General features: G+C 47.2%; 1 protein-coding gene across 3 annotated transcripts in view; it reads left to right on the top strand.

Annotated features, from left to right (window-relative positions):
- The window catches only part of LPIN1 (lipin 1), a 129,411-nt gene that overhangs the window by 30,619 nt on the left and 77,378 nt on the right, over positions 1 to 21,414 (top strand). For all 3 annotated transcript variants that reach the window (XM_044390373.3, XM_048222508.2, XM_044390370.3), the window contains exon 2: positions 3,281 to 3,337. In XM_044390373.3, the coding sequence (XP_044246308.1) occupies positions 3,281 to 3,337 (57 nt within the window). The remainder of the gene's footprint in view (positions 1 to 3,280; positions 3,338 to 21,414) is intronic.

Genomic DNA, 21,414 nt, shown 5'->3' with positions numbered 1-21,414 from the left:
TTCATCCATCCACGTTTACTATGTTCATTCCCCAAGCATTTTCCCATTTTTTAAATATCTCTTTGTCTACCTATACGTCAGTCAGTCATCTACGTATCCTTCACTGCATATAACCATGGACAACGATGGTTCGACACATAACAGGAGCTTTGTCCGTCGGCTCAGGCTGCTGGAACAAAAATAGGCTGGGTGCGTTAAACGACAGACGTTTATTTCTCAAAGCTCTGGAGGCTGGATGTCCAAGATCGGGGTGCCAACGTGGTCGGGTTATGTTGGGAGCCCATTTCTTGGCTTGTCGACAGCCACCGACTGGATGTGTGCTCACACGGCAGAGAGATGAGAGACATCTCTTTGCTGTCTCTTCTTAGAAGGCACTAACCCCTTTCACTTCACGAGGGCTCTACGCTAATGCCCTTACATGACATGATGTCTTGATTCTTTTTTTTTTTTTAAAGATTTAATTTATTTATTCGACAGAGATAGAGACAGCCAGCGAGAGAGGGAACACAAGCAGGGGGAGTGGGAGAGGAAGAAGCAGGCTCCTAGCGGAGGAGCCTGATGTGGGGCTCGATCCCAGAACGCTGGGATCACGCCCTGAGCCGAAGGCAGACGCTTAACCGCTGTGCCACCCAGGCGCCCCATGATGTCTTGATTCTTACATCAGCCCGGGGGTCATCATTTTACTATTCTCCTCTCTTTGTAGATGAGAATACTGAGGCTTAAAAGGGAAAATTGCATGCTTTCGGCCGCACAGCTCTCGGGGGGAGGACGGGGGTTCAAACCCAAGTTCATTTTCGGCGTCCATCATGACGGCTTCCTGCTTGGTGTGAACCTGGGCTTCAAATTCTGTTGTTAAGAATTTTGAATGACAACAGACAAACCGTTGTGGGGTGGAATGAGAATGTTTTCTGCTTGATTTTGAGAGAAATTCTTGTGGCAATACACAAGTTCGCCATTTTCGGTGTTCTTGTGTTTATATTTAATCTCAGAAATCAAACCAAACTCTTGGAGGGTTCAGAGTTCCCCTGGCAATAACATATGTTTGGTATTTGATTTGAAACTTTATTTTTAATCGGAATCAAATGCAAGTATTGTGGATTCAAACTGCCGCTGGCCTTCCTAGCCTGCCTCGTGAGTGTGAGATGAGTACAACCATTGTACCCAGCGCGTGCTCGTGCCCCAGGAGGAATTTGAGTTGGACGGTCTAGAACGCCTGTATCCAAGCTGCTTGATTTTTTACAGCATGCTGTAATATTCCACAGGAGCTGAAACGGGAGCAGTGACTGGATTCTAAGAAGTGTTTCAAATGCATCATGGAGTTGAAACCAGGACTGAGTTAATGCCCATATCAAGCAGCTTATAGACCAAGAACCCGATCTTCTCGCCCCACTTTCCCAACAAAGGTTCAGACTTGGGTGGGATCCCTTGACTCACATCTGCTGTCTTTCCAGGGCCTGTTGTAGGACACTCTAGCCATCTTACTCCAGATGTGGTTCCAGGATACTAGAATAGTCCTCCTAGAATTTATCCTTCCGGTTTTCCTCCTGTAGTTCATGATACCATCATCACCTAGTCACCCCGGCCACAGACTTCAGTCATCCTCCCCGTCTCTCTCTTCACCCCTCAGCCAGTCCAAATCACTCACCACCCCCAGGTGATTCCACCACAAGGAGGTGCCCTCAGCTTCCCCTTCCTCTGCAGCCCGCCCTGTTTCCACCTTGGCTCACCTCCTGGCCATCCTTCGCTGGAAGAGCCTTTAAATTCACTCCTCTGCCCCCATACCAGCCACAGAATGCTCCTGTGGAACACAGGTCTGCTCATCCCACTCCTGTGTATCTCCCATTGTGCCCAGTGGCTGTTCTCAGACTGTGCTCTCTGGAGCCTCCGGGTTCTGCAACCAAGACCAGGACCCGGGGCCTCTTCCCTGCTGCGACCGTAGCAGTTCCCCTTCTGTCGCTTTACATATGGCCTCCTAAAAGATCTTGTTTGAGGAGGGCATTTTTCTGAAAAAGAAAATGGCCACACTTTACCCCCATCTCCTGACCATGGCCCTACCAATGGTCCCTCCCACTGTTCCCTTCCATGCTGGTCTCCAAATATACATGGGAAGGCTTTGTTTCTTTGAACACACTCTCCTCTCTGCTTGGAAAGGCCTTTCTCCCTCCTCTCTTCTCTGAGAGCCCCACATATCCTTCAGAAGCAGCTCAGACACCTTCTGTGGATGGCACAGAATTCCTTGTATTCCCTGCAGGAAGACTGTTGGCTCCTTCCTGTGCTCCCAGGGGGCCCTGGGCCTGTCTCGATGGTCACCCTGGAAATGACAAACTTGTCTGTCATCCTACCCAACCCCTGCGCGACTGTGAGTGACTCGAGGACAAGATTTACGTTTCACCTACTGTGCGTTCCCACTACCCCCCTAAGTATCCGACCCCTGAGAGAAACTCAATAAGTCGTGATATAAAGTAACACATCGACCAATGAGCAACACGGGCCGGAAAAGCTACGCGTGCCCGTTGTGTGGCAGGTAGGGTGACAGGTGAGGGGTGACAGGACAAGGGAAACAGGCATAAGGGGCTTCCAAGGTTGTTGATTCTGGGCTGCTGTAGCTGAACTTGGAGCATATATATTTTTGAGTGTAACTTAAGTAAAATTTAAGGCCTACAAAAACTCAGCGTGTCCCTCGGCCGGGCTCCACCAGTGTGGGAGTGGCATTTTGGGGGCTCTACCTGGGGCACCTGTAGGAAAAGCGGACGGCGCAGGCCCCCTGGCTCAGGTGGTGCCACGCCAGCCATCTGACCAGCTCGTCCTCGGGCTAGGCTTTGCCCTTCCGCCCAAATGGACTCTGTTCACAGCACACCTGTCAGCTCTGGGGTTACTGATACACCCATTTTACAGCTCAGAAAACAAGCCTTGAGACTGTAGAGGCAGCCCTGGAAGGCACGACTTCGGACTCCAAATCCCAGGGTTTTCCACGTTGCCCTGTGTGCACTTTGGGAAGGAGACAAGTGGAGACAGGGCAGGGGCGGGGGGCGATTCACGACCTCATCATGTGCCCCGTGTAACCCAGGCCTCACAGTCTCCGCAAACACGCCCAGAGAAAACTCAGTACGCCCTCTTCTTAATTTCTTTTCTTTGAGATATAAATACGTACCGTAAAATCCGCCGTGTTCGAGGGTACCATGCAGTGCGGTTTGATATATGCACAAGGTTGTGCAATCATGACTACTGCCCAATTCCAGAACGTTTCCGTTCGTTAATTTCTCGTGTTTTTCCTTTTCAGATTCCAATGATGAGAGACCCTGGCTGGATTAGAAATGTGTGGCCTTCGAACATAAATGTGAGTGATGTCGCTGTGAACGCGCCATTTTACCTTTACATTTCAAGGTGAGAGCAAACGCTCTGACAAACCATCGCGTACATCTATGGATATATGCGGTCTCCAAACCAGGACTCCGCCACTCCCCCGATGCTTGCAGAGTTGGCCTGCGGCTCCTTCTGAGGGCTCGAGAAACCCGGGATGGAGCTAAGAGCATTCGGCTAGTTTCTAACCTCTTCTCCCTGGATCCATTCTCCCCGGGGAACAGAAATGATTTTGTTGCCTGCCTGATTTATTTTATTGTATTTATTTATTTTTTTAAAGATTTTATTAATTTATTTGATAGAGACAGCCATCGAGAGAGGGAACACAAGCAGGGGGAGTGGGAGAGAAAGAAGCAGGCTCCTAGCAGAGAAGCCTGATGTGGGGCTCGATCCCAGAACACCGGGATCACACCCTGAGCCGAAGGCAGACGCTTAACGACTGTGCTACCCAGGCGCCCCAGCCACCTGCCTGATTTAAAAAGCCCTCCATGGCTCCCTAGTGCCCCTGGGGAAAAGGCTCGTATTGGTACCCGAGCCTTTGTTGGTTGCCCCTGGCAGACCGTTCTTACAGTGGGTGCGGTCACACAGATCTAACAAAAGCCCCAGGCCTGTCCTTTGCCCTTTGGTTCCTTTGTCATCCTGAATCAGTCCCACTGCCCTGTGCCTGGTCCCCAAGCCATAGGCCAGGCCCTGCAGATTGTCCCTGTGACTATATTTGGTGCTCTGCAGCCCATGGACCCTTCCTTTGGGATCTCCTGAGATTGCATGTCCTGTAGTCTGAGGGCCAGCCCCATCCTTTGCCCCCTTGCCCATTCTGGCTTCTGGACTCATCCTGGATCTGGCTCGCCAGCCAGGGCTGTGGGCCCGACCTTCATCTCCAGTTGCTGTCTCATAGTGCCCTCACCTTGCCCCGGAACAGCATCATACGACCTGCTGTATGCCCCTGTGAGTCTTAAGCCTGAGCTCTTTTCTGCTGGAGGATAGACTTGAAGAGGTAAGTTAGGGAGTGGCGAGGCTCAAGGAGAGGCTTTTGGAATGATCCAGGGAGGAAGAGATAAAGCCTGAATACTCATTTGTCCCTCTCTGTCCTGTCTTAAGCCTTGGGGATCAGAATAAGGGTAGCATATAGTCTCTGCTCTCCAAGAGCTCCCAGCCTGGAGAGGGACCCCGGAACAGAATGTGGAACAGGATTTGCCAGGGACTCAGGAGGCCCGGTGTAGTGCTGGCCAGAGGGAGAGGTTCTCCCGAGAGCTGAGTCCACAGGCTTCCGCTGAATGAATGAAGAAGGCAGCCGAGCGAGGCCTCGCCGCAGGGACTCGGTGAGGAGCAGGTCTATTTCCGAGGGGATTGGCAGGGACAGGGCCCAATCAGAGGCCAGGAATCCTGACCAGCGGGCAGTTAGTGGCAGTTGAGCCCTGAGTGAGGGAAGCCATCCTCCAAGGAGAGTGGAGGCAGGAAGTCCTGGTAAGTGAGCCTCCCCCCCTGTTGGTGGGCTCGCAGGCTGGCATTCATGAGGCAGTCTGAGGCTCCTTCCCGGGGTCAAGTCCCCATTCTGTAGCCTGGGGGCGGGAGCCCATGGCCACCAGGTTTCCGGCCCCGGCCTCTGGCCCCGTGAAGTGCAGCGGCTGTGGTATACAGGAGAGGGAGGCAAGGAGAGGCAGTCCACCAGGCCTCCCCCTCGGGCCCTGCACCGCCCTTCACACGGCTCATCTAGTAACGAGATCGGAAGCAATCGACAGGAGATGCGATGTAGGAAGTTTCTGTCTTGAGCGTGGAGTGACAGAAAGTCTTACCGTCTAAGGCAGGGGAACTGAATTGGGAGGACACATCCTGGCCTTGGACCCTAAGCTCTGTCCCTTAGAATACGTGTGCCATCGAGCACGTTCCTTCTCTGAGTTCAGCACCTCGTGTGCATGTGAGGAGTTCATTCAATCATAAACATAACATGTTTGCTGTTTAGCACAAGGTGTCGTGCAGAAGAGAAGCGGGGTTTGTAACTCAGCTGGGGTGGGAGGAGAGTTTAGAGGCAATTCAGAAAAAAGACAGGGGCGCCTGGGTGGCACAGCGGTTAAGCGTCTGCCTTCGGCTCAGGGCGTGATCCCGGCGTGATGGGATCAAGCCCCACATTAGGCTCTTCTGCTGTGAGCCTGCTTCTTCCTCTCCCATTCCCCCTGCTTGTGTTCCTTCTCTCGCTGGCTGTCTCTGTCTCTGTCGAATAAATAAATAAAATCTTAAAAAAAAAAAAGACAAAGCGAGTCTTATGCAGTCTTGAAAGAGCTGTAAGTTAGCCAGGCATGGAGGTGAGAACAGCGCTGTGAGCCTGGGCACCTGGGGCCTGTGGCAGGACCAGGCGAGCAGTGGGAGAGGAAAGCAGAGGACAGTAGGAAGCAGGGGTGCCGATGGCAGGGGTTGGGGGGCTGTGTCTGCCTGCCCTCAGACCTTGGACTTTACCCTAGAGGTAATGGTAATGGGGGCGGGTGGCACGGAGAGTCCTCAAGCAGGCGATGTCCCATCAGATCTGCAGCCCTGTTAGAGGCCAGGCATGGGGTGGGCTTGGAGTCAGGGAGACCAGTGTTGGCCTCGTTGAGTGCAACATGTTTGCAGACCGTCCGGAGGTGCCCAGCAGGTAGTTGAATGTAAGGTCTGCAGCTGGGGGCAAGGTCTGGACTGGAAACACTGAACTGTGCGTGGCTGCCCATCTCCAAGGGGAGGCTCTGTGCATCTGTCCTGTCTCTCCGGCTCTGGCTCTGTCCTACTTGCTGTGCAGATGGCCTAGGTACCCGGGACTCGGTGATGAGCGTGCCATGGTTAGGCTTTTCGCTCAAGGGCTCACCAGCCATTAGAAGAGGTAGAGGAATACAAAAGCGCACAGTGACCACGCTTTGTGACATGTGCCGTCATGGGGTTACATGTGGCTCATTAGTACAGAGAAGCCAGTGACTGATTCTTCGTGGACCTCAGGGACGTCTGAGGGAAGGCTTCCCCACAGGTCTAGGCTTGGATCATGTAGCTCTGGGAAACAGAAACCCGAAGAAGGACACACTCACTGGCATGCCTCCCACCTCCATGCCCGAGATTCGTTCAAGACAAACAGCCTTGAATTCAGGAGGGACGTTCAAGCAACGAAACGTTCACCTGAACTGCTTAACCCATCTTGCTCTGGGAGGGGAGGGAGTGTGTGGGGCTGTTACATCCAGCCTCGCGCATCTCTCCTGCTGTGCTCCTGCCCAGTAGCACGTCCTTGAAAACGCCTCCCTCTTGGCCAGCCTGTGCTCGGATTGCAACATTTCTTGTAAGAGCAGCAATTCTCAGAATTCTGGGTGATCCTGGTCCAGTTGCTTGAAACTTGTTGCTTTCAGTTTGAAAAGTTTGTCTTCCTTGCTGTCTTTAAGTTGACAAAGGACTGGATCGAAAATGTAGTCTTCTTGGAGGGAGCATATTTTGGCAGAAGGGTGGGTGGGTGGGTGGGAAGTGCTTCTGTCTCGATTTAAACTTATTTTTGAAACATTTCATCAAAGTGTCCCATGTGCCTGGTTTCTAGAAAATCAGTTAGGAATTGCCAGCCATGGCACACAGCACAGCCTCCTGGTCCTACCTCTGGTCTATTTCCCTCCCCCTTTGCGCGCCATCCTGGGACTTCACTCTGATGGTGGGGAAAGGAGCTGATTCCCACGGAGCAGCAGGGACGAACGCATTCTCCTTTCTCATATTCCGCCATTTGCGTACAGCCTCACCCTGCTTTAGTTTGTTCTGTATTCAGACTCTGCCTTTCTTATATATGGAGTTTTCTCCCCCAGTGTGTGCTTCCTGGGGGAGGTGTGATTTTCCTGGGTGCCTTTTCCTCCTTAGGGGGAGAAACATATGCTTCCCACTCTCTGCCCCCTGCCCCCCACATACTGTCCTTAAGCTTTTCCCTTAGTATGCCACTTGGAAACCTTCACATTCATTATTTTTAAGCCCTTACTTGCTTAAAAATATATTTAATGTATGCTTTAGAAAGTACATTTAGCATGTACTTAAAATGTATTTAAATTTAAAATTTAAATTTATATAATATATTTTATTTTAAATATTTCAAACCATTTTAAATGTATCTTAAACTGTTTTAAACATAGTTTAAAACATGAACTTGCTTTAATTGGAATCTCTTTTCTAATCGGGTGAGCATGACTTTCATATAGGTCTTTGGTTTTCCTATGTTTTTAACAAACCTTCATATGGTCCTTATGCGACAGGTTCTTGCCTGAAAGTGTTACACATACTCACTCATTTAGCTCCTCCCGGCAGCTCTGTGCGCTGGTCCTGTTACTGGCTCTGTTTGAGAGATGTTGAGGCTGAGAGGTTGAGCTGCTTGCCCAAGGCCACACAGCCTGTAAGGGCCGGGGTTAGGATTTGAACCCACACCTCTTGGCACCAGAGACTTTGTTCCTAAGCACTATAAAATGTTGCCTCCGTAAGAAGTTTCTCCGTTGAGCGGTTTCGAATTCTTGCCGTTTGTTCCTTGCATTCAGTAGCCTGTGCTCCGGTGTCCCGGACTCTCAGCGGCGTGGAGGTGCGCTTTTCACACCTCTCTCCGGGAGACTTCCCTCCTCCCACTTGCTCTTCCGTCCTGTGTCACAGCTGTGACTTTGGGGGGCCCTCACGAGGTCCACTGCTACCCAGGCAAACATGCATTTATTTCCCCTTTGCTTCCAGATGTTGCATTAAATGTCAAGGAAACTTCAGAACTTAGTAACTTCCAACAATGTGGAAAACATTACATTTGATTATGTAATCAAATTTGGAAGGCAAGAACAAAGAGAAAGGTGGCCTAAAGAAATAACATAGAGCACGCTGTCCCCTGAAACACCTGCAAAGGGGATTGCAGTCAAGGGAGGGACCACCAGCCCAGGAGAACCTCCAACAGGTGCTGGAGTCACCCAGGCGTCCCCCTTTTTTTTAAAAGACGTTTATCCCCTCATTGTACCTTGCACATAGTAAGCACTCAGAATGGCTTGTTGCATGAGTATATGCTTTGTGACTTCCCTCCTGCTTAATTCTTTTTTTTTTTTTTTTTAAAGATTTTATTTATTTATTTGACAGAGATAGAGACAGCCAGCGAGAGAGGGAACACAAGCAGGGGGAGTGGGAGAGGAAGAAGCAGGCTCATAGCAGAGGAGCCTGATGTGGGGCTCGATCCCAGAACGCCGGGATCACGCCCTGAGCCGAAGGCAGGCGCTTAACCGCTGTGCCACCCAGGCGCCCCCTTCCTGCTTAATTCTTGATAGGGGCACTGGTATTTTTAACATTAATACATGTGTAGTTAATTTATTTTTATTAAGATAATTGTATTTTTATCATAGGGGTTTTTGTCATTTTTGCTATGATGAATATCATAGCAGATGCAGCCAGGCATTATGATCTGTGATGTGACATTTGAGCATTCATTTACACATGTATTTGAGCCCCTACTAGGTGCCAAGCACCGTGCTAGGTACTGAAACAGCAATGGTCTTTTCCTTTCTGCAGACTCTGTCCGCCCAAGAGAGATTTAATAGAAATTGCACATACAAGTGGAAAATTTTAACAATAATAAATACTTCAAATAAAAGATATATATAGAATAGTAAGAATGTCTGGCAGGGAGAATTGATATAGTTGGGGAGGATAGTGATGGTTGAACTCAGGTTGAAGCATAAATGGAAGGTAATCAGGTAAAGAGGGGATAGGATTCCAAGGAGAGGGAAGAGCATGTCCAAAGGCCCTGTGGTAGAACGGAACAGGACAAGTATAAAGAAATGGAAACGATCCAGTGTGGCTTGAACTTGGACTGCATGGAGAAACAGTGGAGTCAGAGTGGTGGTGACATGGGATGTGTAGTCAGATGTTTGATGCTGGTGCTGGAGGAGCGTGTGTGTGCACATGTGTGTGTGTGTGTGCACGTGTGGGTACACGCATATGTGTTAGGGTGATGTGCCCTCATTATGATGCTCTCTAGCTGATCCATCTGTTTCCGAGTCTCCCGAGCACCCTGAGGCCCGATAGAGCATTGCCTGGGCCAGATCACACTGCCGTGGGTTCAATGTTACAAAGCAGGTGTGATAAAACCGAACAGTGTTGGCACAGGGATGGATCCTTGTCTTCCCACCGTCACTCCTTGCCTCCACCCCTCCCTCCTAGTTGAAATTCAAGAAGCTCAGAACTTCCTCTGATTAGGTTAGTGATGCCCAAACCTTCACTTATACTTTCCCAGGGGAGGGAGCAGGGGCAGGAGACAATATGGGATAGGATGTTATCTATTTAAAAATTAACGTGAATTCACACCAATTTCTTCTTTTGAAACTATCTCAGTATCCTTTGAAATGATTAGAGATGCCCAGGGGTACCATGGACCTCAGATTGACAGTGATGCCTGTGTGCCTGTGTGTGTCTGGGGGGACGGGCGGGCAGGGGTGGTGATGCAAGATTGTCTGTAACCCCATGAAGTCACATCGCAGGCAGGTCAGAACTGATGATCTCCCGTCCCCATTTCCTCGCTTTCCATTGTGGAGACTGAGGTCTTGAGGTGATATGTGCAGGGTCTCGTAAGCTACAGAGCACTGACTAGAATCCAGGCCTTCACTTCCCCAGAGCCACGCCCTACCCAGGACACCCCAGATTCCAGAAGGACCTATGGGTGGGGCGCCTGGGTGGCACAGCGGTTAAGTGTCTGCCTTCGGCTCAGGGCGTGGTCCCGGCGTTGTGGGATCGAGCCCCACATCAGGCTCCTCTGCTGTGAGCCTGCTTCTTCCTCTCCCACTCCCCCTGCTTGTGTTCCCTCTCTCGCTGGCTGTCTCTATCTCTGTTGAATAAATAAATAAAAATCTTTAAAAAAAAAAAAAAAAGAAGGACCTATGGGTTTTATTATTATTATTATTATTATTATTATTATTATTATTATTATCCTCACTGTTCTGGGAGGAAAAAATAGAATTTTCCCTCTGGGGACTTGGGTTATCTTACAGGGAGAACCTGGGATCTAGCTTAGGGGCAGATATGAAACTCTTCTGAGACCGGCTTATTCTCAGGATCGCTTTATTTTTTGGGAGAGGGGCAGAAAGAGAGAGAGAGAGAGTCTTAAACAGGCTCCATGCCCAGCGTGGAGCCTGATGCGGGGCTTGATCCCACGATCTTGACATCACGACTTGAGCCGAAATCTAGAGTCAGATGCTGAACTGACTGAGCCACCCAGGTGCCCCTCTCAGGATCCCTTTAGACAGAGTTCCCTCTGTTTCTTCTTTCCTCTTGGGGCAGAGGCCTTCTCTGCTCCCAAACACCCAGGTCATCTTCTGAGGGGAGCATGTGTGTGTGTGAGGGGAGAGAGCAGCTAAGCTCAATCCAGGCGCAGCAGAATCCAAGGGCAGTGTTCCCACCTCGACCTGCCCATCTCCACACAGACCACCATTCCTCTGTGGGTTGCTCTGGTGAGGTACAGCGAAGCCTCAGCCAGAATTCTTTTCTTTGTTTCATTAAGAATGTGTTTTTATTTTTTACTTTATTCCTTATTAAGTTTCTGATTTCGATCCCAGTAGAGTTAATGTGAAGTGTTATGTTAGTTTCAGGTGTACGCTGTAGTGATTCAGCAATTCTATAGATTACTCTAGCGCTCATCACGACAGGTGCCCTCCTGCATCCCCGTCACCACCTTCCCCCAACCCGCCACCCACCTCCCCTCTGGAAACCATCGGTTTGTTCTCTATAGTTAAGAGTCTTTTTCTTGGTGGGTCCCTCTCTCTTTTTTTCCCTTGCTCCTTTTCTCCTTTGCTGTGGTTCTTAAATTCCAAGTATGATGAAATCATGTGATATTTGTCTTTCTCTGACTTTGTTTGCTTAGCACTCGACTCTCTAGCTCCATCCGTGTTGTTGCAAATGGTAGGATTGCCTTCTTTTTTATGGCTGAGTAATATTCCATTGTATATATACCACATCTTCTTTAGCCATTCATCTATTCGTGGCCGCTTGGCCGCTTCCATAATTTGGCTAATGCAGATAATGCTGCTAGAAACAGAGGGTGCACGTATCCTCCAGAATTCGTGTTTGTGTGTTTCTTTGCTAACCTTGAATTCTCCCATTAGTTTTGCAAAAGACACAGCAGTTCTCTCTGGAAGTCAGGGAGAAGGAGAGAGCTAATTCATTGAGTCAGAGCTGGGAGAAGCAGTGCGGATTCTTGTTCAATTTGCTCCCGGGGCGCCTGGGTGGCTCAGTCGTTAAGCGTCTGCCTTCGGCTCAGGGCATGATCCTGGCGTTCCGGGATCAAGCCCCACATCAGGCTCCTCCAATGGGAGCCTGCTTCTTCCTCTCCCACTCCCCCTGCTTGTGTTCCCTCTCTCGCTGGCTGTCTCTCTCTGTCAAATAAATAAATAAAATCTTTTTAAAAAAAATTTGCTCCCTTGTGTTCGGGAAAACTTGCACAGTCCCTCCCCAACTGGGGGTCGGCCTGCGAACTCCTGGGCTCCCGACACAGCGCAGGTTGTCTGCACGGGTCTGACCTGTCTCCCTAGGTCCTTTTCATTACCATCATGGATTCTCTGGACTCTGCAGACAAACATAACTGTGTTCTTGCCTGTCAGCCCTTGATATCAGGTCCCAGTTCCTCCATGTCCCTCTCCCCACATGGGGCTTTCCTGCAGGTCACACAGCTTCGGTGATTATTAAATGCTTGGAGAGTGGCTTGGCCTTCCCTTTCATGCTGGATCGTCCTCTTTCAAATGGGCCTGCTGCCATCCTTATGGCCCTCAGGCCCGATGGCCGGCACTGGACGTGGTTTTGCAGGTGTGGTCTGACCTGCAGAGAAGACTAGAGAAAATTACTTCCTTTGTTTCAGGCTAACAGACATATATCTGTGCAGCCTGATATCACAGGGTTGGGAAAATACAAAGCTATGTGATCGCATTCTACGGAGGCTGGTGGGTTGTTACATGAGCTGGAGTCTCGGGGCCCGTTGAACATGCTGGCTTCGGTAACACCCCTTGTGGTCTCTGTAGAATATTGCTCACTGGTGTACCCTTTTGAAGATGAGAATCACAATTTAAGAAGCGAGTGAATATTTTTTAGCCCCCAAATTTTCATAAGGAAGAGTTGACAAGATCTGGAGAAACTAGAGAAAAGACTAGTAAAATAAAATAAAATGATAAAAAAAAAAAGAGAGAAAAGACTCGTATTTAGTTGAAAGGATTTGTAGATATTTTAGGTCCTGCTGTTTCCAACTGCATTCTCTTATCCAGGACAGCTGAACGTGCTGCATTTGCACGATTTACTGAACGGTGCTGTGTTGCATAATGACAAGTCAACAAAGCAATGTACAAATCCCAGGCAGTTCCTAGAACCTACCACTGAGCCTTTTGACATTAACGTATTCTTTTTAGGACTCTGCAGTAACCACGAATCTATCCAAGGCACCATGAGCCAGAGACGAAAGAAAAAAAAAATCTCTTCCTTATAAGAACTTGTTTTTCAAATGTACCTTTTCCATGGGCATTAAAAATCACCATCCAAAGATATGGGAAGGGATTAGCATGTTTTATGTGTCTGGAAGACTGAGGGTTGGCTCCAGCTCTGGATTTTCCCAACGAGGTGGCCCATGGTTCATGAATATTTTCCAATTTCACATGATGCGTAGCATTTGTAGAAAGCATTCTCACCATGCCCCAAAACTGCTTGAGAGAAGACAAGCCCAGGGTTCCATCTTGGGCTTCCAGGGTCATATCTGATCAGACTTTATTTTTTTTAAAATATTTTATTTATTTATTATTTGAGAGAGAGAGAGAGAGATTGTGTGCGTGTGCACACAAGCGAGCATGAGCAGGGGGAGGGCGGGAGGGAGAGGGAGGGAGAGGGAGAGAATCTCAAGCAGACTCCCCACTGACCGTGGAGCCCAACGCAGGGTTTGATTGCATGACCCTGAGATCGTGACCTGAGCCGAAACCAAGAGTTGGACGCTCAACCGACTGAGCCCCCCAGGCCCCCCTGAGCAAAGACTTTAGATGCTTGCACAGAAGTAAGAATAAGTAAAATCTTATTTTAAAGGATTCCATCTGACCATAGAATAATCTTCCATTTTTATCACCAGTTTAAAACAATTTTTAGTTGATTGGACAGCAATTCAGCAGTTGTATCTTGTAACTATTCATTTCCCCGTGACTGAAGCTTCATGTGACTTAAATTTCTTGGAATTAATGCTTTCTTTGGCAATAACATCAGTTACAGAAATCTCTTAATAAGAGACATAGTACCTAACACCAAATGTCTATGGCTTGGTAAAAAATGAGTAAGTCAGTTTCCTCCCTCTACATTTCTTCAATTTGTTGGAGGGCAGGTTTCTGAATTAAAAGCCCCCTCCAGTTAGCCTGTTGTGAATTCAGGAATCAGCAAGGCAAAACCCTACTTCGTGAAGGGATTTGGTCATGCTGTGCTCCAAGCTTCCTATCGGCCCCACGGCGGACCACGCTTTGCTCTGAATCCAGTGCTGGGCTTAAACCGGCCCCATGTAGCAGCCTTACTTCGTCCTCATTCATCTTTCTTCTCTCTCTGGGCACCACCAAGTGCTGACATCACAAGCCTGGGGGGGGGTGGTGGTCACAATGCTGCCACCCAACAATGAGCTTTTCCTGGAGCCCCTGCAGAGGAAAGGTTGATGAGGGTGGAGAGAAAATGGGAGGGGGTTGCTGAGGGGCAAGATCAAGAGGAAGAGAGAAAGGCAAGACCAGGATGGAGCCAGCCATGCCTATTCTAATGACGGCCAGTAAGTGGCGGCCAAGCCAGCTGAGAACTAGACAGCCAGGAGAATGAGGAACGTCGACCAGGAGACCAAAGCTCCCGTGGACAGGGACTCCCATGTGAAGTTAATGGAAGGTGAACGGGCTCTTGCCAATATGCCCCCCAAATGGGGGAGACCAGGCTTTCCTCCAGCAGCTGAGGTAAATGGCAGGCAGGGAGGGTGGAGCGCAATGAGGTTTTATTCCCCATGTTATATGTCGAAATCTCCCCATGTTCGCTTCTCAGGCACAGAATTCACTGGAGAATGGAATCAATGACTGATATTTGGGGACACTAAAGCCTATTACAAGGCTCTTGGAATTTCGATTCTACCTTCTGTTAGTTGGTTTGCTCTTAGTTTTTATACGAGTCTCTTCATCTGTTAAGTGTAATTGATTGCCTTCTCATGGAGTCCTTTTAAGAATGCTAAACCTGGCCATAAATTGCCATATTATAGAACTCTAATTTATACAAATGATTTTTTCCAATATTTTATCTCATTAACAGAAAATGCAAGGGAAATGCCATTTAGGTGTATGTACCAGCAACTGACATGGAGCATATTTTCAGGGAATTCTCCAAGTTGGTGCCTAACCGGAATCTCCAGAGTCTGATTCCCATTAGAAGGACAAGAGGCAGTAGGGACAGGAATTTCCATTCCCAAACCAGGATCCAAGGAGCCCACAGCACCCTTTCGAAGTAGGTGAAATTTGCCTTTGGCTCCCCTCTCTGGCCCCCTGCCCTCCCTCCCCAACCCAACCCCCACCAGCTCCCTCCTCTTTCCCTTCTTCTATTCCGTAGAGCAGGGGTATTTGTAGTACTGACAGTAATTACTCATGCAATAGTAATTAGCAAACAAATATTTTAAGGAAGTTCAATTTTATTGGGATTTTAAGACCATCGTTTTTTTCTTTGTTTTTCTTTGTTTTGTTTCTGAATTGGGATGGGGTGGGTGTCAGACTTCTCGAAGCAGCCAGTCTCTATAGACAGATGCTCCCACGAGGGCCCCATGTGACCATGGCTCCTGAAGCACTTTTTTCTTCCTGGATCTCTGGCCCTCCTTTAATGGATAGGTGGGGAAACAAATGAAGAATCAGTTTTCCTGCAACTAAAAGGGATTTAAATGAGGGAGAATTACAAAGACTCTCATTTCATAGCACGGAGTCCGCACCGCAGAGATGTTGCTGCTACATCCCACCTTGAACCTGGGTGGTGACTGGTGGTAGTATTGCCGGAGCTCTCCATTTACACGGACTTAGAAATGGGTGAATTTGGAAATGTGCTGCCCCTTCATCAATTCTCCATGGCAGTCAGCTCCTGATCCCAGCCTGACCCTATAACTGGATATGTAGACCATCAGAGAAGTTGTCTACCTAAATTGTCCTCTGTTGCCCACCCTATGTGGTCTGCCCACTGTGGCCAAGTTCATTTTCATAAAATGGAGGTTTCATAATGTTTTATTCCCTACTTATAAAAGCTTTTAGTGGCTCTCCAGGACCTTTAGGATAAAGCACTAACTTCTTAGGCTGCCATCTGAGGCCATGATGTGTTGGTCTCAGCCTTCCTTTCCATACTAACCACTCAACAAACCCATAACGGCAGTTTCTCTTTGGTAACCTGCACAGTGAATAGCGAACACGTTTTGAACTTCACCACGGACAAACCTTTGATAAACTTGCTGCTCCATATCTACCCCCGGACTTGTCCCCAAATCTCTTCTCTATTCATTTCTACTTGTTGCCATATTATGATCCTTCAACATCTGGATCAGAATCCCCCCCCCCTCCACTTTGTACATAGAGACTGTATTCTCTTTTTCCATCTAGAACTCACTGTACTCTTTCTCCCAGACTCCTTGGGCCTTTGGGTCTCTCCTAATCATTTGATATTAAGAGTAGGTGGCAATGTTGAACCGGTGATCCATTTTTAAAAAACTAAGCTGCAAAATTTATTCAGACTCCACCCGTTTTTCTACCAATTCCTTTTCCTGTTCAAGGATCGAATCCACGATCCTCAACGGCATTGAGTCGTCTGGTCTCCTTAGTCTCCCCCAGTCTGTGACTGTTCCCCAGTCCCCTTCTTTCACGATCTCAACACTGTTGAAGAGCACACAGCGGTTACTGTGTTAGAAGGTCCCTCGGTTTGGGTTTGTCTCACGTTTTCTCATGATCACATCGAAGTTGTTATGGTATTGAGAAAAAGGCAGCGGAGCCCATGTGCCGCTCCAATACCTCTTATGGGGGGTGGGGGGGGTGAGAGGTGAGTGTGGTGTCGCCGTGCATCCCCAAGACGTTAACCTCAATGGCCTGATTAAGGCCATGTCTGCCAAGACTTTTCACTCTGACTTCCCTTCGTAATTACTAAGTATTTTGAAACCTTGGAAATATTATGTTTCTGCTTTTACCTTTGTGCACTAACCTTAGCTTCCATTAGTGGATCCTGCCCAAGACAATTATTACTGGTATTATAATGGTGATTTTTCTCTTTCCCTCCCTCTTTCTATACTTTTTAATTGGAATTCTTCAAGGAAAAGTTGCATCTTCAGTATTCACTTCTTTATTCAGTTATTATTTATATCCATATGGATTCATGAATTTTTTTTGAGTTATTTGGGTTGTAATCTAATAATGCTATTTTGTTAGACAAGTTCCAATTTTGGTCATCAGGAGGTGTTTCAGGGCAGCTCCTGTACTCTTTCAACATGCTTGCCCATCTCCTTCCTCCCTTCCTCCTTCCTTCCTTTCTTTCTTTCTTTCTTTCTTTCTTTCTTTCTTTCTTTCTTTCTTTCTTTCTTTCTTTTTCTTCTCTTTCTCTCTCCTTCCTTTTCTTTTTCTTTTTCTTTTTCTTTTTCTTTTTCTTTTTCTCCTTCTTCTTCTTCTTCTTCTTCTCCTCCTCCTCCTCCTCCTCCTCCTCCTCCTCCTCCTCCTCCTCCTCCTCCTTCTTCTTCTTCTTTTCTTCTTCTTTTGGCACTTCTTTACCACAAGATCCTCCGGGTTCATCTGGTACTTCTCTACTCAGTCCCTGAAATCAGTTCTCCAGTGAACCTTAGTTTCCCTTATTGGAAAATGATATTTAAAAACCAAGACCTGGGTGTGTTTGTATGTTCACTGCTACTGCAGCGTCACTGCTTCTAGTCCCTCTCGGTGGAAAGAGATAAACATATATGTATTACAGTAACCTATGCATAGACACACATGCACATTGATCCATCTATCATCTATCTATCTATCTATCTATCTATCTATCTATCTATCTATCTATCATCTATCTAATCTATTTATCCATCCATCCATCTTATCTATCATCTATCTATCTATCTATCTATCTATCTATCTATCTATCTATCTATCCATCTTTCTATTTGTCCACCCATCCATCCATCTATCCATCTTATCTGTCCATCCATCCATCCATCCATCCATCCATCCATCCATATTATCTATCTGTCTGTCCATCAGTCCATCCATCCATCCACCCACCCACCTATCTAATCTAATCTATCAATCCACCCACTCATCGATCTATCTGTATCTATCTATCTATCTATCTATCTATCTATCTATCTATCCACCCATCCATCAATCTCAAACATGAGTTCATATCTGACTCCAGTTGAGACCACAACATACATTCTAGCATTTCCCCCATCACTTTTGTGTAGAATCTTTGTCCAACAGCAAGAAAACTCACTCCTATTACCTATAATTTATTTACTTATATTTTCAACCCTGGTACCCAGATAAAGCAGTTTCAGAATTGATAATCCATGCCCCTGTGAGAAACTCATTTATCAACTGGAGGACAGTATTTATATGCAGTTTGTGTAGCCTTCAGCCTTATGGTATCCAGTCAAAACACTTGCTGCAAGAGTTAGGTCAATTCTTTTCTTCTCCATTCACTTCAGTGTGATTCTGTGATGCATTTATAATACAGTTAAACTCACTTGTCACCGTCTGCATTCTGTCTTCACTCCTACATCCTGTTTGACTTTTGAAATTTACCTAGAGTAGTATTCTTGGCACTATACCTACAGTTTTATGAGCATTGACCAATGCATACAGTCCTGTATCCACCAACAAAGTTCCCTGTCTGGTGGGTTTCTTGTAGACAGAGTAGAGCTAGGTCATGCTGTTGTATTCAATCTGACAATCTTATCTTTTAACTGGTGTATTTAATGTGATTTCAATATGGCTGGATTTAAACCCACCATCTTGCCAGCTGTTTTCTGTTGGTGCCATCTGTCCTTGGTCGTTTGCTTCCCCCTCTTCTGCCTTCATTTACATTCATTGATGTTTTTTTTTGGTGACTCCATTTTATCTCCTTATTGACTTGTTATTTGTATCTCCTAAATTTTTTTTTTTAGTAATTTCTGAAATGTTTACCATTTACATCTTTAACTGGACTTTCCCTTAAAATAATATGATAGCACTTTGTGCATTGGGCAAGGACCTTGCAACAGCGTGTCCCCAGTGTTCTCTCCTGTCTGCTGTGCTTTCACTTTCACATGAGTGCACAGAGCCCGGCTACCATGCTTGCGTTAGACCAGGGGCCACCACGCTATGTCACATGGGCCAGCTCTGGTCCACCACCTGTCTTGTAAATGAAGTCTTATTGGACAAAGTCATGCCCTTTTGTTTACATATTGTCCATGACTGCTTTTGTGCTATAAGGGCAGAATTTAGCTGCAACAGAGATTATGTGACTCAGCAAAGCCTGCAGTATTCACTCTGGCTGTCTTGCACGGTTTCTGATGAGAAGTCTGCTGTAACGCTTACCTTGTTCCTCTGGGTAATATGTCTTTTCTCTGGCCGTCTTTGAGATTTTCTCTTTGCTTTTATTCTCACCAGTTCAAGTGTGACATGCTTGTGTGTGCGCCTGTGTGTGTTAGTGCTGCTATTTCTCCTGCTTGCTTGCTTGGTGTTCTTTGAGAATCTCGGATCTGTGGTTTGCTGTCTGTCACTAATTTAGAAAATTCTAGGCCAATATTTTAAAAAATATTTCTTCTGCCCTTCTCTCTCCCTCTCTTCTCCATCTGGGATTCCCTTAGATGAACATTAGGCTGTTTGATATATTGACTCAAGCTCTTAGATGCCCTGTTCTTTTTTTCCCCCCTTCTCTCATTCTTTTTTCCTCTTTGTATTTCAGTTTGGATAATCCCTAATTAACTTACTTCAGCTTCTCTGAGTCTTTCCTCACTACCTTGAGTCGACTGATGAGCTCACTGAAGATGTTCATCATCTTCATTATGGTATTTTTTGTTTCTAGCATCTTCATTGGATTCTTACAGTTCCCATCTCTCCAGTGAAATTACGCATCAGATCTTGCATAACGTATACCTTACACATTAGAGACTTTAACCTAATAGTTAGCTTAAAAAAAAAAATCTGTATCGGATAGTTCCAGCATCCATGTCATACCTGAGTCTGGCTCTTAACGATTGCTGTCTGTCTCTTGGGAGCGTGTTGGTTTTTCTCCTTGTCTTTCCATATGCATCACAATTTTTTCTTGAAAGAGGACATCTTGGTGGAACTGTAGAAACTTAGATGACTTGTTTTTCTCTCCAGAAGGGGACCTGCTTTTCCTCCTGGTTGGCCTGCAGTGTGGAGGCGTGAGCTTTTGGTGTGGTTGCCCTCAGTGCACCAAACCTGTCAAGTTCCTGTTGGAACCCTTTGTGTTTTAAGGTGGGGGTGGGTTTATCAGAGAAACGTGCTTGACTCTCATTGTTAGACCTTCCTCTTGCACTGAACCTCAGAGAGGGTTCCTTTGCATGTTATTTCCCCTCCCCTTGCTGTTCTTGTTACCCTATGGTTCTCGTTCTCATTAGCCTGATGGTGTGAGGTGGTGAGGGTAGAAATCTCTGTTGTTTTGATGAAGTCTCTGTGGAGTCTGGCTCCCTGTCCCTGGCTCTTAGAAGGCTGACTTCCTCAGCAGGTCTAATAGCAATCATAGTTTTGAAGCAGTAACAAGTGTATATAATATTTTGCAGTACTTGTAGCGACTTGGAGGTGGCAGGAAAATATCTGTGATTTCTTTGCCAGTGTTGGTGTTGGTCACAGGTCCTGTTACTACTACTGTGTTTTGTGGCCGGCATTCATGGTGGAAGGAGATACTACTAAATTTGAGTTAGAAGTCAGTGAAATGAAGATTCAGTTTTTTTCTACATTAAGTTCATAGATTGGGGCTTTCTATCCATGGATCCTTTGGAATCCTGACTAGTACCCTTGGAGAGAGAATTCACAGGATGAAGGACGGAAGGTAGGAATAATAACTTGCCCTGTGGTCGGAATCAGGTCTGTAGGGCTTCTCTCTTGAATTAACATTTGTCCCCCCCCCCCCCCATACTGTAAGCTTCCTGTCTGGGCTCACTGAACTGAGGGTCAGGAAAAGCCTACATCCCGGGGACAGCTGGGCTAGTGTCGGGGATGTATCATTAAAAACAAAATCTCCTCCTACCCCAGAAAACCTCTCCACAAAAGGAGAAGAGAAAGAAAACGTTATTGAATAACCATCGAACCAGAATGTGATGTCTATCACAGGCAATTGGCTAAGAGATTGCAGTGACAGAAAGAAATTTCATCCCTTTCTATAGTCGGGCTGATACAATGCATTGCATAATGTTCTCAAGTTCAAAGACAGCTAATTCTCAAGCAGGAGGGACAGGACAGCACCATTTGTCACACACACATCATCCTAGCTTACCTGCTAATGGGGGGGGGGCTTCTGTGTCATAGCTCATTCCCTCTATCCAAAGGGAAAATGAAACTTCTAGTATCCTTCATGATAGGACCTTGTTACGCACCTTGGAGCGAGGCATGGCACCTGCTGAAGGTAGGTGCCTACCCCCCAGGAGTACTGGGAGAGAGACGCGAGATGTTTACGTTGCAAAGAGATGGCTTCCAGGTCCTCAAAACACGCCTGGGTGCTTATGTGGAGGCCCGTTTAGCCTTAAGATTTACTTACAGCTCAAAAGGGCAGAGAAGGAATTTATGATAGGTGTGGTATCGTAAATGCTCTAAGAAAAGAGAGGCGATCTCTCTCCCTTACTGCGCCAGGGAGGATTGCATTTTTTTCTCGAATCGGATTGACCCTTACACCAGAAAGGAGCCTTCGAGCCGCAGGGGGACAGTGCCTCTCACAAGACTGAGGGGGGATGAGGCCTGGAGGGAGGGGCAGGGAAGATACCGAGGAAGGGCTCCCCCAGACGCCGAAGGAGGGGGATACCGGTGCTCTACCATCTCTGGTTCCTTGTAGGCGCGTGTTGTTGTCCTTATGGAAGATAAT

Source organism: Ursus arctos, unplaced genomic scaffold, assembly GCF_023065955.2.
Source record: "Ursus arctos isolate Adak ecotype North America unplaced genomic scaffold, UrsArc2.0 scaffold_8, whole genome shotgun sequence".
In the NCBI taxonomy this organism is placed as follows: Eukaryota; Metazoa; Chordata; class Mammalia; order Carnivora; family Ursidae; genus Ursus; species Ursus arctos.
The sequence above is the reverse complement of the archived record's forward strand: the minus strand, read 5'-3'. Positions and strand labels throughout refer to the sequence as shown.